Raw genomic sequence first — 17,171 nt, forward strand, 5'->3', positions numbered from 1 at the left:
TGCTCTTCATGCCAGTGTTTTGCAATGAATAATCTTTTTTTTTTTCATCATCCACAGCAGAGAGGCAGTGTGAGCTTTTTATTGAAGACCCCTGGTTCAGCTGCTGGGGTTAAAGTGTGAACCACACACACACACACTGAAGCCTGGACTGAGCAAAGCTGATGCTGGGCAGGAAAATGGAAGTTACTGATTCAGTGCAGCTGCTAAAAGCTATGAGATGCACACACAAAAGCCTCTGCTGTTGATCTCATGAATAAACGTTTCACGCAGCTAGAAGTGAGAGCAACTCAGAGGATACACCATCAGTGATACAATCAGGTGAGGGCAAACTATGCCGGCTGCTGTTCAACCGGCAACTTTGGGGCAGTCAAGTTGGAATCTTTTATATTCAAATTCGGTTCTGCAGTGCACATATGGTTTATGAACACAACGTGTAGGTTTAATTAATTAATTAACTTTTTCCATGCAGAAGAAAGAAACGTCCTTTTCAAACGCGCACAGTGCAGCGCATTGACACTTTATGACAAGCCGAAGAAACACTTAGGTTTAGAGTTAATCTAATAAAAATATTATCAGAAGACAGTTCATTACTGTTAAGCTTTCTCTATCATAAAACCCTTTTGACGCTGGAAAAACACTGAATTGAGTATTTCTGGGTCTTTCAGTAAGCCAGTTTAAAGCTCATTTTTGGCCTTGGAACATCTGACAATATCTTAGCTATTGTTCTGCTTTGATGATTTTACATGATGACCTACATCACTACAACAGGATGTTTATTATATGTAAATATGTGTTAGTGTTTGGACAAAACACCAATTCAGAGGCTTCATATATTTTTTTTAATGTAAACGTATCTTCTGACATTTTAAGTCATTAAATTAACTGGTGCAGTTCTAATCCATACAAACACGCATATATTTTCATACACAAAAACAGACCCCATCTTTCACAAACCCAGTCACTATGGCAACATCAAGCCCTCTTCCTTCCTTCTCATTTGACTCTTAAGCTCTTCACTGATGCTATAAATCTGATGGCCGGAACCTCAGAGGACCGAAGCAAACCTCCAGCCAACAACCTCTAATAGCTTCTTCTTGTTCCCCTAAAGCTGTGAGGTCCTTTTGTAACGTAACACCTACAATAAAGATGCCCCAGAGATACGCACTGATATATTACACTCCAGTAAATAGAGGCATGCACATCACGTGACACATATCACATCAACTTATCCAAGTGCATTTGCTCAGTGAAGCTCTCACTGACACTCACAAAAACCTGAGTTGTGGTAAACTACAGCTAAAGAATGTCTTCTCGGGAAAAACACTGTGCCTGATGAAATTATTACATTTCAGAGGCATCTGACTGAAAGCCTGTACTGCCCTAATGGGTAAAAACAATTTGCGAATGAATTAGAATTTGAGGAAAAACAAGAAAAATAATTGCTTTTGTCTATAATTATTTTTAGATCCATTTAACTTGGGACAACTTTCAGGGCCCTGAGCCCCAGTTTGAAATACAGATTTTCATAAAGACTGCAACTAAGTATTATTTTCCTCATTGCCTTTTTAAATTAAATGTTTAGTCTTGGGCTGCATGTAATTAATTTTTTTCCCCATTAACTGTTTGGTCTGTAGCGCTTTAAACCTCTGGGGGGAAAGGCTGAGTCAGGTTAACAAAACATACACAAAAAACAGAATATAAACCTATGAAATCACCCATTTACCTTTAAAATACCTTTTCTCACAAAAGGAAAAAAAAATCAAAACTGAGAAAAGGTAATGGCTACAATATTTTGCTTCTAACATGTCTGTTTATCAAGCACTTCTAGTTCCTGGTAATGAAAGAGCAGCTGAAGAACTGAATTTATATGAGTATAAATGTGATGTCTGGATTGTGCTAGGAGCTGATCTGCACTGCACAGTCACTGTCAGACTGTGCTGATTAAGAATCTAAAGGCACAGTGCAGTGAAGTCAGACAGTACCTAAACACAAGCAGTATGGAATGCCAGGACTGCCATAATGAATTAATTAAATACACCATTAAATAATTAATTAAATGTGGCAATAATTAATTAAAATTGGAATTAATTAATTAAATAAATAGTTATGATATATGTAATTAATTAATTATTGACACATTTAATTAATTATTTATGTATTTCACGTTTTAATTAATTATTGACACATTTAATTAATTAATTATTGACATATTTAATTAATTATTTGTGTATTTCACATTTTAATTAATTATTGACACATTTAATTAATTATTGACACATTTAATTAATTATTTAATGATATATTTATTTATTTCATTTTGGCAGTCCTGACGCCTGGCTCTCATCATGAAATAATTTTATCTGTCAGCCTCACCCATCAAACTCAGGGGGCGGGGTTAACGCTGATCGAGTCAAAACCATTGCTTTGGCCTGGTGGCCATTGTTTCTAGCGCACAACAACCGGCATGTGGAAGCTAACAGAACTGAGCTTTGAAAAACCCTGTTTGTGTGTTACCAAATACCGTTTTAATATTTTTTTAGCCGAGAATGTAGTGGTTTAATCTTCATGTGTCTGGTCGGTTTGTCAAGATACAGCCTCTTTGCAGAAGTGTTTCGATGATTTCGGAGATGTCGTCCCAGTCTCACGGCAAAGCGTGGGATAGACCCGCTCGCCTCGCAAGCAATCCCACCGACAAAGCGCAGGCCCCGGTACACAGCTGTAGTAACCCCCGCTGACTTCTTTTACTGAGGTTATATTTATCGGTGTTTTATTTCCTGATGTTCTTATGTGTCCTACGTGTTTCAGTCGCCAATTCTGAATTATAACTAACATTAAAAACATGTTTAAGGAGGAGAGAGAGCAAATAAATCTGTTTAACATCTGATCTTTGGGTTTTTGTTCAGTAATCAGCGTGACCTGTATAAACACATAAAAGAGATAACGTTGGTGTTTCCGTCATGTAGTAACTGCTGGCTTTAACTGTACAAAGGTTGTTCGACACTATGAAACACATACAGACTTCATGATGTTCGGCTAATATTTTTATTGTGAATATTAATCATGCTGACCTCGCTCTGTACACCACGCAGCGAGGTCAGCATATCCACGATATCCTCAGCTCCATGAGTTAACACAAAGTTTCCCAGCTGACTATCTAACTGCCAACTATTCCAGAGACGTGAAAATATACAGCATAAAGAAAAGTGTAAGAGACTCAGCAGCAGATTAGAATAACAGTTATACATTTAATAAATCACCAAATGAATCCAAGAAACGAGCAAACCTGTTCCGACAATTTGAGTTTGTATTCCCTCAGCTGCAGACTCGCTGCTGTTTAAATGTTTGAAAAGGAAGATTAGATATAAACAAACGTCAAACATAGACTCAGTCTGCCTTCACATTTGATATGAGGCCAGCACGTATAGTGGCCTCAGCAGGCTATTACTGAAATACACGTGCTATATCATAAACTATGATATAAATAGGGAGGTCCTATTAACATGTTTAGTTTTAAAGGACACCTTCCTGCCTTTAGTCTCATTCATGAGCAGTATTCGTTTTCTTCTAACATCCAGAAGTCTGCACGATGTGTTTCATAGTTTGTAACAAGCCTTTGACAGGTAAACATAACATGACCGAAAAAGCAAAAAAAAAAAAAAAAAAAAAAAAAAGAGAGAGAGAGAGAGAGAGAGAGAGAGTTGACATAAGAAGAGAAAATGCTCTCAATTATGGAGACAGGCAAATGGTTCATTTATGTTTGATGTGTGTTTATTCCTCCCTAAATATCGTCGGTGAAGTTCGCCATGCACGTCAGATTTTCCTGCGCATTTTTATACCTCTGCCAACAGAGAGAGAAAAAAATCACATTCTAACAGACAGCTGGTGCTTAGAATACAGTTGAATAACTATTAAAAAACAGATGATATTTAGATGATAGTTCAGTCTAACACATGTGCCAGTGAACCATTAAACGTCTGTGAAACTATGCAGTTATGAAACGTAACTTTAACCTCAGCCAAACCGATTTGCTCAGTTGTAAATAAAACAGCGAAGTAGACGTGACCCGACAGACAGAACCTGAGTGAATGAAGTCCAGCGTTTAACCACTGAGAGCTAAAACTCAGCTGAGGTTTGAAAGCTGTGTGCCGGTGATTGGACATCAGCCGCTGATAAAGCTGGCTCGCCTATAAAGTGCTCTGTAAGGAAACAAGCTCCAGCAGCTCTGCGCTCGGGGAAAATACTATATTTACTTATCTTGTGCAGAAAAATGCGCTGACATTGCGTTATATCGAGCACCGGCTGCCCAGTTAAACTGTGACTATCACCAGGTAACGTAGGCGTGTTTCTTGAATTAGCAGCAGGTGTTAAACAGCTGACAGATGAGGAGGAGGATGCATGCAGGTAAACTGAGGGTCTGCTGAGCTGATCGCTGGTTTCGTGAGAAAAATGTCAGCTCGTTCTTTATGTTACAGAAGCACAGAGACACGAGACGATCGTTCGGTGAAAATGAGAATCTGCGAATGCAACATGTGGAACACGGAGAGTGGAATATGTAAACAAACCGGTTAATGTACCCCCTCGGTGCGCTCTGCATGCTAACTGTTAGCAGAGCTAGTGAAATCTCTGAAAACATCTGAGCACTTTTGCAAGCATGTTCTATGTTGACAACCTGACCAGACATACGTCGCGACATTCACGGCTAAAACACTGTTAAAAGTGTAGCTGGTGACAGAAAAACGGGGTATTTTAAAACTACACCACCACCATTGCTGCCTGTGATTTGATCTGCATTCTGGGATAACTGGCTGCCCCAAGTCTACACAAGCAATCGATTATCTAGGATCGACCTGTTTTGACTTACTTTGCACGGCAACCAATCAAATGTTAGAGAAGCTGCATGGGCAGCGTTAACCCCGCCCCCTGAGTTTGATGGGTGAGGCTGACAGATAAAATTATTTCATGACGAGAGCCAGGCGTCAGGACTGCCAAAATGAAATAAATAAATATATCATTAAATAATTAATTAAATGTGTCAATAATTAATTAAATGTGTCAATAATTAATTAAAATGTGAAATACACAAATAATTAATTAAATGTGTCAATAATTAATTAATTAAATGTGTCAATAATTAATTAAAATGTGAAATACATAAATAATTAATTAAATGTGTCAATAATTAATTAATTAAATGTGTCAATAATTAATTAAAATGTGAAATACATAAATAATTAATTAAATGTGTCAATAATTAATTAAAATGTGAAATACATAAATAATTAATTAAATGTGTCAATAATTAATTAATTACATGTGTCATAACTATTTATTTAATTAATTAATTCCAATTTTAATTAATTATTGACACATTTAATTAATTATTTAATGGTGTATTTAATTAATTCATTATGGCAGTCCTGGCGTTCCATAAAGCAGTGGCTGGGCAGACAATTTTGAAACAGAAAATGAGTCATTAACATATTACCCATGTAAATAAATACAATAGATTTGGCTTTAATTACTGGTTTGCTTTTAAGGGGGATCTGAGAGGTTCATACCAAACCACATATGTACAGGCAGATGCTGCATTTAAAACATCTATTAAGCTGAACAGATTTGTTGACTGATTAGTCGGTCTACAGGAAAATCATGAACAAAGTCAGTTTTGACCAAAGCTCAAAACTTAGTCTTAAAAGAGATCCAGATAGCAGACACGAGCCTAATCATCTTACTATTGGAACAGCAGCAGAAAAAAACAAATTGTACTTTTCTGCAGATTCTTTTTCTACTCTTTTTCTGGTTGAAACCACACTACACGAAAACAACTGGATCACAAAACAACACAACTCATCTACAGGTATTTAAGGAGAAGCTAAGTGAAAACGACATCATTTCATGTGTCACTTCAGCTCTAAAGGATGGAGGATGCAAACCTTTAAGGGTTTGCAAAACAGCCCTGCTTTCTCTCACGATCCCCTGTGAGGATCCTATCTGAGACACCAATTACCTTCTAGTTCACAGCAGAATCGAAGGCCCTGCTCTCTCAACCGTTTACCTAAAAGCCTGAGCCACTAAAAATATATTGAGATAGCTATAAGTGGATCCCTTCCATTCAGCGACGGAAATTATTACCCGGAGAGTTTGTCCAAACACACAGCAGTTTTCAAAACATGCAGCAAAAGCACTCATCTGTTTTAATGTTGGGGTAATTCTCAGAGCAACTAAGATGAAATTAAAATTTTAATTGCATTCATCCAAAGCCAGACATAGATGGAGTAGCTTAGGATGTCTGAAGCCATATTCTAGGTTACAAAGGCTAAAGGGACACATAGAAAGAAATACTCAAGCCTAATTGCTTTCTTCCAATCGTCTAACATCGGCAGGGTGCACCAGATGTGACGTGCCAATCATGGAAAGTACAAATGACAACTGGAAGCAAACTGTTGTGTCTATTCCCACTGGGAATGACATATCCCTAATTATTCATACAAAAAGCAAAGACGGGCTAGGTTTTAGTCTAATTGATTACGTTAACAGTGATACTTCATCTGTCACCCTTCCTACAAAAATGGAGAGGGGCTGAACCACCAGCAGCAAATCAAATGAGTGTCACTAATTTTTCAGATAAACTAATCCAAGCTGGCACTCAAATGAAAGCTCTTTAACATGTATGCACTCAGGCCTCCCTCTTTAAGTTTGTGGTCCTCAAACTGTGGGGCAGACCCCACTGTTGTGGTGAAGCATCAATTCATGATATATTACACTTGCTGGCAACTTCATTAACTACACCTTGTTAGTACTCAATTGGATCTCATTTTGCCAGCAGAACTGCCTTAACTCTTCTTGGTATAGACCCAAAAAGGTGGTGGAAACATTCCTCAGACATTTTGATCCATATTGAGATGATAGCATCACACAGTTCGTGCAGTTTTGTTGGCTGCAAATAGACAATGAGGATCTTCCATTTCTCCAAATAGCAAAGGTGCTCTGTTGGGTTAAGATCTGGTGACTGTGGAGGCCATTTGATTGCAGTGAACTCATTGTCAAGTTCAAGAAATCAGTTTGAGATGATATGAGCTTTGTGACATGGCACATTATCCTGCTGGAAGCAGCAACCAGAAAATAGGTACACTCATAAAGAGCTATACATGGTCAGCATCAATATTCAGGCAGGCTGTGGCATTTAAATGATGCTCAATTGGTACTAAAGGGTTGGGATCAAAGTGTGCTGAGAATCCCCCCACATCATTTCACCACCACTATCAGCCTAATCTGATGATATAAACTAGGGTGGATCCATGTTTTGATATTGTTTACACCAAATTCTGACCCTAAAAATTAAGACTCATCAGATGAGACAAGGTTTTTCCAGTCTTCTGTTATCTGATGTTGGTGAGCCCATGCAAATTATAACCTTAATTTGCTGTTCTTATCCAACATCTGTGGCACCTAGCGTGGTCTTCTGCTTTGCAGCCCATCTGCTTCAAAGTTCAATGTGTCGTGCACTCAGAGACGCTCTTCTGCATACCTTGGTTATAATAAGTGCTCTCCTTTCAGCTTAAAGTTAAAGGTTGTGAAAAAATCCCAGTGTCTACATGCAGGGCTCTAGAGTGCGACCAATTTGGTCGCAAATGCGACCAAATTTTTCAGTGGTGCGACTAAAAATAAATATTTGGTCGCACAGGTGCGACCAACTGTTCCGGTAACAAAAAAAAAATCTCTGTAACTCTCCTTGTGGTCAACAACAGACACACATTTTGCCCCTATCGTGGACTAAACCAATCAGAGATAGTCAGGGGCGGGACCTCTCTGATTGGCCGTGGTCCAGTTAAAAGTGCAAGTGGAAGAGAGAGGTGAGTAGCTTGAATAAAGCGATATCAATTCATTAACGGATTCCACACAAAGACCTAAACACGGAGCGGACCCAACACATCAGAATCAGCTTCGTCTTTCTCGGCTTTCTCACCCGACGGCCTGAACACGGACACGCTGTCGGAGCTTAGCGATTCTTCGGGTCCGCGCTGTGTTTACGTCTTTTTGCGCTGATTCTGAGCTGCAGGTTTTGTCTCTCTCCAACCAAAATTCACCGAGCCTGCAGCAAAAGAAGCAGCAAACTGCGCTTCACATTTGATCAATGTCGTCATGAATTCCCTCTGACTTTTGCTGTTTTGCTTCCACCACGATAAAAATCACACTTCCTGCACAGCTCTCTCTCTCTCTGTACTTCAGGAACAGTTTCCCGTCTCAAATCTGTTTTCTGCATTATTCATTCGCTTATTACCCACCAGTCTAGCGTTGTTTACAGCGCTTTTTCTTTTTTCACTTAAATGACCTCGGACAAGAAAGCCTAATTTCTGCTGTTCAATACTGAAGAAATTTAAATTTCTTAAAATTATGCAAAATTGCAGAATATTTTTAAGGTTATCTGCTATAAAAAAGCCAGACCAGGAAAATCTCCTTCATGTTTTCCTGTGTTTTATTCTCAGTTACTTTCACACAAAGGCATCTGCTGTGATTTTCACAATTCTGATGAAGTCTCATGTGTATCAGTACTGATAAATGATCAGAATTATAATATTTCTGACTGTCTGAGGCTAAATTGAATCAAATCAGGACTTTGAGAACCGGAATTGAATGGATTATAGAAATCAGTGATGATACTCAGCCCTAGTGAGCAGCCTAGGCCTGAGAGAAGTGGATGTACTGTAGCTGTGGGTAATAAGAAAAGATGAAAAGAACTATTGATAACTTTTCTGTTAAGTTAAGGCCTGATCTGTCTGAAATTCATAGCCAGTGCTCTGACACGGTGCCATCAATATTTGAATGCTGAAAAAGCACAGTGTATCCAGAAAACACATTATATGCTGCAGTAAATGCACTGCCCAAGTGTCCCCTCTCCCCACGGCCTTTCAGCAGCAGACAGCAGCAAACAGGTTGTCAGAGGAGGCCAAGATGATGATTAAGTTTTTAACATTTTCTACAATATTGACAAAGCACTTTAAGCACAAGTTTGTTAGTTAATAATTTAGAAATTAATATTGTCTGTATGGACTTCCCCCCCCCCAAAGAAAGTGCACATGTAAAACTGCGGTGTTAAGCGATGCGGTTGAAAAATTTGAGTGCGCCTAACTTTTGTGCCGGTACGCCTAAATTTTTAAAGTTAGGCGTACCGGTGCGCCCATGTCAAAAAGTTAGTCTAGAGCCCTGACATGCCTAAATGGACTGAGCTGCTATCATGTCTTTAGTATTTTCATTACTGCTCCAGTCATCGTAGCTGAATAAACCTTCCTAATATTCACATAATAAGTTTATAGACAATACACTTTATTTTTCCAAAATGTGGGAAATTTCCTTGGTACAACTGCTAGAAGAATAGAATAAAAAAGGACAAAATACACATCTTAATAAGAGAAAAGTAATTTCAAATAAAAAAGAATAAAGTTTGATGATGAGAAATGAGCTGCAAAGACTTCCTTATAGTAAACAACATGAGAGGCAAAGGATTTTGAATAAGCTTATAGACTCAAAGCAAAGCTCAGTCCACTGGATGGACAAGACTGTGCTTGGAAAATAATTAAGGTTTAATCTTTAAATGTTTATTTGTAAAAAACAAAAATTAAAAAAAAGCACAATTTCATCAATTCTCCAGAAACGTGTCACAAATGCGGTGTTTTATCCAACTTTTAGCTGTCAGATCTCAAGTGTTTACAATTATGGAGAAGATAAAACATCAGATCCTCAAATTGACAAATAATGTGAATAATTAATAAATAATTGACACTGTTGTCACCAAATTATTGGTTAATTAACTCACCAGGTTAACATATAGCAAAGGACATCTACCCACATGTACACAGTAAGCTTTCTGTAATGTAGAAGAAGTGGGGGTTTTTTTGTAAAAAATAAAATAAAAGTGACTTTAAAAGAGTATTTTGGGAAATAATTACTTCAGGAAGTTCAAAATCAAATTAGCAGTACACCCTCGACCTCTTTCAGGTAATGGATTAGAAGAGCTGCAGGCAACCCCAGTTGTCAGTTTAATACACAACTGTTCAGCCAGATATTAAAGCACATAGTAAATGGAGTGGTACTTCCACAGTGCCTTTCTACTCAATTCGGGCACTTCTCTACTTTTGGTAAGTCTCATTCAGCCAATCACGCACACGTTTATACAGCACTTTTATCCTTACAGTATGAACATGTTTATGTAACTGTTAGTCCTCCTGGTAAAATGACAGACTTTGGAGTTTGCAAGATCAAACTGAGAAGGTTTCTAATAGCTGCCTTCAGAACCACAGGAAGTGAAAAAAGGCAAAACTGTTCTTTGAGTGTTTCTTTTTTTAATTGCACATTAAATTGATGTATGATGCACATTTTAATCTATGGTTCTTACACAACTTTTTCCCTTTTGCATTCTAGATGCACAGTCTCCAGTGGTCTGATCTCTCACGGTCTGTCTGTACAGCAGAGCCTACCAAAGATCTGAGTTCAGAACCGTGGACAGAGCTCACTAACACTTAGAGATGAGAGACTCTGCTCAGGGGGAGGTCAGCAGCCCTGTCTGGCCTGATTTACCACCAGCTGATCTCCAGCGATAAATCAAAGAAATGTGCTGGTCTGGAGGAAGCACGGGCTTTTGCCCAGGGACAAGCTTTTTACTTCAGACGTCCCTCCCTGCCCTCTGCAGTAGCCCGCACAGGCTGCTGCCGGCCGGCTCTCCAATGCTTCATGCACTTTCTTCACAGAAACTCCTACTAAGGACTCAGATTGTAGATTTGCTGATCTTTGCTCATTTTTATATGAATAAGTGTCATGAAGCAGCAGAACAGAGCAGCGGTGTTAGATACAAACTGCGGGTTTTAGGCACAGATAAGGGAGGCAAATAATAACAAATCTTAGGCAGACTTGTATTTCTTTTATAAAAAAAAATAACTTTTAAATCTGTGGACTTTAATTGAATCTCGTTGGCAATCGTCGCGGTCGCTTGCTGCCTCGTTATCGCCGACAGCAGTAATATTTGCTCTGAATTAAGCTACTTCATCATAAAAATCAACCGCCGGTGGCTAGCTGTTGATAGCAGACACACGGTTATGAAAGAAATCAAGAATAACTTACAAATTTATACGAATTGATAATCCAGCTTCCTTTGAGCTCTCAAAAGGTAATAATTCCGTTCATCACCCGAGACTGCCTCCTTCTGTCGCCGGTAAACGCGCCGCTGAGAGGAGCCGCCAGATGGGGGAGGGTGAGACGGCTCAAATCAAACCAACCGTAACGGAGGGGTTGTTTTCCGGGAAGGTCTTTCAAAATAAATGCCCAATTTTCTTCTTCCTATTATTATTATTATCATCATTATTATTATCATTATTATTGTTATTGTTGTTGTTATTATTATTACAACGTTTCCAGGAAAATGTGTCAAATATGTATAAGATGAAATCCTTGTATTAGAGAAGCTGAAAGCACATGTTTTCTATTTTTCACTGTACTAAGAACAAGTATTTTTGGACAGTGGCAAATTGCTGTTATCTAAATAATCTTATTTTTATTTCTTCTTTGATTACTCACTCTTGCAGACATGACTGCCACAAAATTATCATTCATTTATACCAAGTTTTTTGATGTAACTCAACTGAAAAAAAATTCTAATTATTTGCTATATATTATACTGAATATACTTCATTGCCTGTGTGTTAACACACTGCGACTGTGTGTAGTCTGTGTAAAAATAAAGTAAAAATGGAGTAGAAATAGCCCATAATACTGTTTACTCTTAAAGGAAAAGTATGTATGTATGAAACACACCAAATGTATTTCGAGTCAGGTTGGGAAAATACCCAGAGATTTTTACTTCTTTATTCTGAAAGAAGCTTCCATGCAAATAAATGGACTGCATACAACACATTTCTTGGGGTTATTGTTTTGTTTTGATTTTTAAATGCCACATCCCTTCAGTAAAAAAAAGGTCTGTCTGCTCTTATGCATATTTAAAAATATTCCAGGTAGATATGAAGATTTTCTGCAGGAGTAACTTTCTTTTCTTGGAGGGCTGCATCTTGCTATCCAGGGTCCATGTTTCTGAAGCCTTTGAATCACTGCTGTGTAAAAAAAAATCACTGTATTTATTTATTTATTCATTATTTGTAATATTAATATTACAAATAAACAAAGTCATACAGAAGGAGAAGAAGCACCGAGCACTAGTGGATGATTTTGTTGAGTTTTGAAATGCCCTTCACGTCTTTTTTAAACTAAGAAGAAGTCGCTGATCAGCTCGTGCAGCTGGTTTTAAAGGATGACCCCAAACTTTGCAGCTCCATATTGAACACAGGATACGTTTCCCCTCCACACCAGCAGAGGGCGAGCCTTTCCAGCCGGCCCGCGCCACAGCATAAACCTTCCTGATCGAAGAGAAACTTTCCTTCCGGCTCCGGTCCCTTAACAAGTGGAAAGGTAAAGTGAGACTCGGCGCAATAATCCAAATATATCTTCACCATCTCAGATTTTGTGAAATAAAAATAATAGTTTTTTCATTGTTATTAAAATTATAAATGGAGACATATGCGTATTTTAGCCTTAAACGCCTCTGAGTCGTTGATATTCGGCTTAGAAGTAGAGAAGTAACCCCGGCTTCAGCGTTCACGAACGGTTGCCATTTTTCTCCTGTGACGCGGTCTTCAGATATTAGCTTTTAATTTCTATAAAACAGAGTGGCTGTTGATGTGAATGTGTCCAAAAATTCGTGATGTGTTGAATTATTAAAGCGTCCGCTGATTGTCTCTTCAGCGATTTGATTTTCATTACTAGATGTGTCTTAGCACGCTAGCCAGTTAGCATGCTATTATTGAGGCTGCTGTTAGTATGGGTTGAGTTCCAGGGATCTGATGCACGTTGTCTCTTAATGCAGATGCTGATGCCCAAGAAGAACCGCATTGCTATCTACGAGCTCCTCTTCAAGGAGGGAGTCATGGTGGCCAAGAAAGACGTCCACCTGGCCAAGCATCCTGAGCTTGCTGACAAGAATGTACCCAACCTTCACGTGATGAAAGCGATGCAGGTGAGAAAGAACGAAGGTCCAGCTTGTAAAGTTCTCACCAAGACTAGAATTAACTGAGATGTAGTGACTGTAAATGGGCTTGTGGGGAGAAGAAAGTGGGGGAATGTGACAAAGTGATCATGAATGTGTTTTGAGCATCACTTAGAAGTTCTGGGTTTGTGTTTTTAAGTGGGAAGATGTCATTTGTCAGTCCAGATATCAAGTCCTGGTTGTGTACCTGTAAAATTTGTTTAGTAGTTTAACAGTACCATGCTGTCTGGACAATGTCCCCCTTACATGTTTGGGTTAGAGAAAGTTAAGGGATGAGAATTATATTTTTTTTCAGCAGTTAATTCTGAAGTGAAGCTCCTCTGCATTAAAAGGAGCCAATTTAGATGGTTTGGGCATGTTGTTATTACACCTCTTAGGGAAGATTTTTGTTTAGGCGTGGTCCAGATTGGGGTGGCTAAACCCGAGGCAAATTCAGGATACTCTAATTTGGGACTCTCTTCCTATCCTCCCAGAAGAGCGGGAGTGAGTGCAGATTTAGACTTTTCTTTTTATATTTATAATATAGAGCCGTTAAGAAGAGAGGAAGTAAGGGAATGCATGCAGAAAAAAGGACTTTGCTTGAAGGCGAACCTAGGCTGCTGCATTTAGTTCTGTGGCATGTGGTCATCTGGTACACCTATGAGTCCTTAATTTTATTTTGAGTTTACTGTGTAATGTATACAAGTGGCTGATGCCATTGCCACCTTGTGCATGGCGCTCACATCCCAGTGTTTTATGCAATGCCTGCCATAATGTCAGGACCTGTCCCCTTTGTGTGTGCCCCACCACTTTTTAATAGACGGTTTGATTTGGTCCACTGTTGTATGTGGGGGAAACATCAGCATGTATCTGTTTATTTTTTATTTATTTTTCTTTGGCTTTCACAGAGGATGTAACATTTAGCTGATTTTTACTGCCGTCACACTCATGGCAAATGGCATTTACAGTAGGATATTACTGATGTGTATCTTTTGTGCCCTTTCAGGTTTCGTAAAGTTGTGTGGCTGATTATTTGCTCTTTCAAACATTTTTCACATGGGTGTTGGTGTCGGCTCAGAATCTATTGCATCTGAGTTCATTTTATCTTTTGGAATGATTGTAGGGCAGTATGGTGTGTGGTGGTTAGCACTGTTGTGCACTTACTTGCTTTCTGTGCACTTACCTGAGCAAGAAGCCTAAAGATACTTTCTGCATAGTGCTGCCATACCAACCTAGATTTTGTACTGATTTATTGTGGTAGTCAGTATAATGTGGTAATTGTGCTTTTCCGTGCAGTCTCTGAAGTCCTGTGGGTACGTCAAGGAGCAATTTGCCTGGCGCCATTTCTACTGGTACCTCACCAATGAGGGCATCCAGTACCTGAGAGACTTCCTCCACCTTCCCCCTGAGATCGTGCCCGCCACCCTGCGCCGCCAGACCCGCCCTGAGACCGCAAGGCCCAGGCCCAAGGGTAAAACATCTATCATACATGCTTGTTTCTAATAAGTTTTGATTTTTCATTTCCTGAAGCCAGAAATACTAGTAATAGTATTTAATATGTTAATGCTTCCTGAGGTTATAAATGATATTGAAGCTGATTGTGAACTCAAAATCTGGTGCTCAAACACAGTTTTCCAGAAATCAAAGTTGCTAATCTAAACTTCAGCAGATTGTTTTAGATGTTCTGGATCCTGAGTGTGATCTGTTCTAAATAAGGTTTATTTTTTTCTCTTTATCAATGAAAGTTTTTTGATTGACTTCTGAACTAGATCGTAACAATCTCATTTCATAATTTCCTTGCCTTTCGTTGAAGCTGAAGTTGCACTTTCAATTGGCATCTTCAATTGGATCTTATGAAAATATGCTAAAGAGGTTTCAGCAATTAAGTGCCACATAAAATGTTATGGTCTCCTCTTGCTGTTAGAGGGTGTTGTAAAGCATACAAATTTAAGTAGTTCATTAATAAACTCAAAAGAGGGACCTCAGAGTCCAAAGACTTATATTTAGTGAGAATTGTTAGCATTAAAATTAAAGAATTTTAAAGCCTATTGAATTTCCTCTTTTGGAAAGCCAGGAAAACTGGAGCTTAATGTTTTGTCATCTTTTTACCTGCAGGAGTGGAAGGAGAGAGGCCCGCCCGCCTTAACCGTGGGGAGGCTGACAGAGATGCTTACAGGCGATCTGCCGCGCCCCGTACGTATAACACCAACTACACTAGTCACATTATGAGTTGCTCATGTGGTCTTGTGATGTTTACATGAATGATGCAAACTAAAATGGTAATTTTGGATCATTAAATCATACGGTGGTGTTATTCATTAGTAAAATGTCTTGATTTTTCAGAGTGAAATGTGAAAATGCAGTGATGTGACCCATCACATGTTCCTATAGTTTGTCTACTCTTGTCTGAATGAGCACCTCAGTCCTCATTCTTATAGGCTGGTCACGCAGATATTAACACCAATAGTTGTAACCGCACAACGCTCTGAAATGACCTGCCTCCAAAAAGTACAGGCATCTGCAGACATCCGAGCACCTCGATAAACTTTGAGTAGATTTGTATAAAATTTTAAAGTTGGAGGACCTCTAGTGGCTGTCTGAATCACTGCATGTAAAAACTTTACACTGGCTACGTCACCTTTAGATGGCGGTAGAAACCAATGCCCTGGAAAATGTTAAACGTTAATGGTAAATGTAATGTTGTAAAATGGTTTGTTTTAAGCCAAATCACAGCCTGTTTCCAAACCAGTAGTGCTTGTGCCAAAACAAAAGCAAATGACATGTTAAATATGTTCTTAGGTGAGAATCTAAATCATGTTTCCTTTAGAAAACTGATCACAATGATTCAGATGAAACATGTTATCAAATATATATTATTGAAAGGATTGAGCTTGTATGACAAAGACAAAAATCGATGTATGTGGAGGATTTGGATTTTAAAAATGAGGCATATGAAGCTCCCATCACATCATTCTGATGTTCAGAAGGCAATTTGCTTGTTTATCAAAGAAAAACAACAGTAAAAATTATTATTACTGCCCCACCCCCCCTGTCTAATTTTGGTATATATTTGACATGTTATGGTGAAGTTTTAACAAGTTTGACATTTCTGAAAGTTACTGGCTGACCTCTTAACTCATAACTTCTCCTTTAGCTGGTGCTGACAAGAAGGCAGAGGCCGGTGCTGGAGCTGCCACAGAGTTCCAGTTTGTAAGTACATTTCCTTTGTTTCATGCGGGTATTTTGAGAAATGGGCTGGCAACAAAAACCTTGTCTTGATCTTGAATGTTTTTCTGTTATAAGAATTGTTTTCTACAGCAGAACAACAAAGGCTCTCCTCCCTAAATTTGTGGGTGCGGTTTTACATGGGTTTTAAAAAGGAATGTCAGAAAGCTAAAATGTGGTTTATACAGTGCAGCTGGAAAACTTGTAGATTCTTGTATTGAACATGTTGGTCGACTGACAACATTTTTCTGTTGCAGAGAGGTGGCTTTGGACGCGGCAGAGGACAGCAGCCTCAGTAAATTTCACTCTCTCTTTGTGTACAATAAAGAAAATCCAAATACAACTCGGTCTGTTTGTGCTTTTCTTCTTAAAGTATTTTGTAAGATGAGCAGGCGAAAGTCCACATACGTTGGTTATAAATTTGAGCAATGTGATGGTGGACCAGCTCAGGATTGAGTATTAAAATACTTTGATAATTAATGAGTGTGTCAAGAGAGGTGCCACAGTGAGACTGAGATGGTGTCAAATGAAAAACAAATGCCTTTGTTTTTGGCAGGAAGTTAGTCTGGTGGGTAAATTGTGTGGAGGGTCATTTTTACAGTTATCTCCCTCACTGTTAGTCCACACAGAAAACATTAGGTGGTTATGGTAGCGTCAAGTTGAAATGATCTAGGACTCAATGACTCACCTGCATACTAAATTGGGCCTTTTTGCCAAAGTTATAATTAACCCAACATAACCTTTTTACACAGAGGAAAATTTCTTTTTAAAGTTTTTAACATTGACTCTCATAGTTTTCCTGAAAGCAAAGATGGATCTGGGCTCTTGTGCGTGATGGACTGGTACCCTATCCAGGGTGTAGTGCGACCCTAAATTGGAT

General features: G+C 38.7%; 2 protein-coding genes across 2 annotated transcripts in view; one reads left to right on the forward strand and one right to left on the reverse strand.

Annotated features, from left to right (window-relative positions):
- pacsin1b (protein kinase C and casein kinase substrate in neurons 1b) overlaps positions 1-11,256 on the reverse strand; it is a 38,499-nt gene extending 27,243 nt beyond the window's left edge. The window contains exon 1 of the mRNA XM_080892285.1: positions 11,116-11,256. The gene's annotated coding sequence lies outside the window, so the exon portion shown is untranslated. The remainder of the gene's footprint in view (positions 1-11,115) is intronic.
- A 1,082-nt stretch (positions 11,257-12,338) lies between these two features.
- rps10 (ribosomal protein S10) lies at positions 12,339-16,634 on the forward strand. Its single transcript, XM_080892690.1, has 6 exons — positions 12,339-12,453; positions 12,908-13,057; positions 14,363-14,537; positions 15,182-15,259; positions 16,221-16,276; positions 16,549-16,634. Exons 2-6 carry the CDS (start codon positions 12,908-12,910, stop codon positions 16,588-16,590), a joined length of 501 nt encoding a protein of 166 aa, XP_080748816.1. The 5' UTR covers positions 12,339-12,453; the 3' UTR covers positions 16,591-16,634.
- The last annotated feature ends 537 nt before the right edge of the window (positions 16,635-17,171 follow it).

The sequence above is a fragment of the Rhamphochromis sp. 'chilingali' genome (assembly GCF_963969265.1).
Source record: "Rhamphochromis sp. 'chilingali' genome assembly, chromosome: 9".
Taxonomy (NCBI): Eukaryota; Metazoa; Chordata; class Actinopteri; order Cichliformes; family Cichlidae; genus Rhamphochromis; species Rhamphochromis sp. 'chilingali'.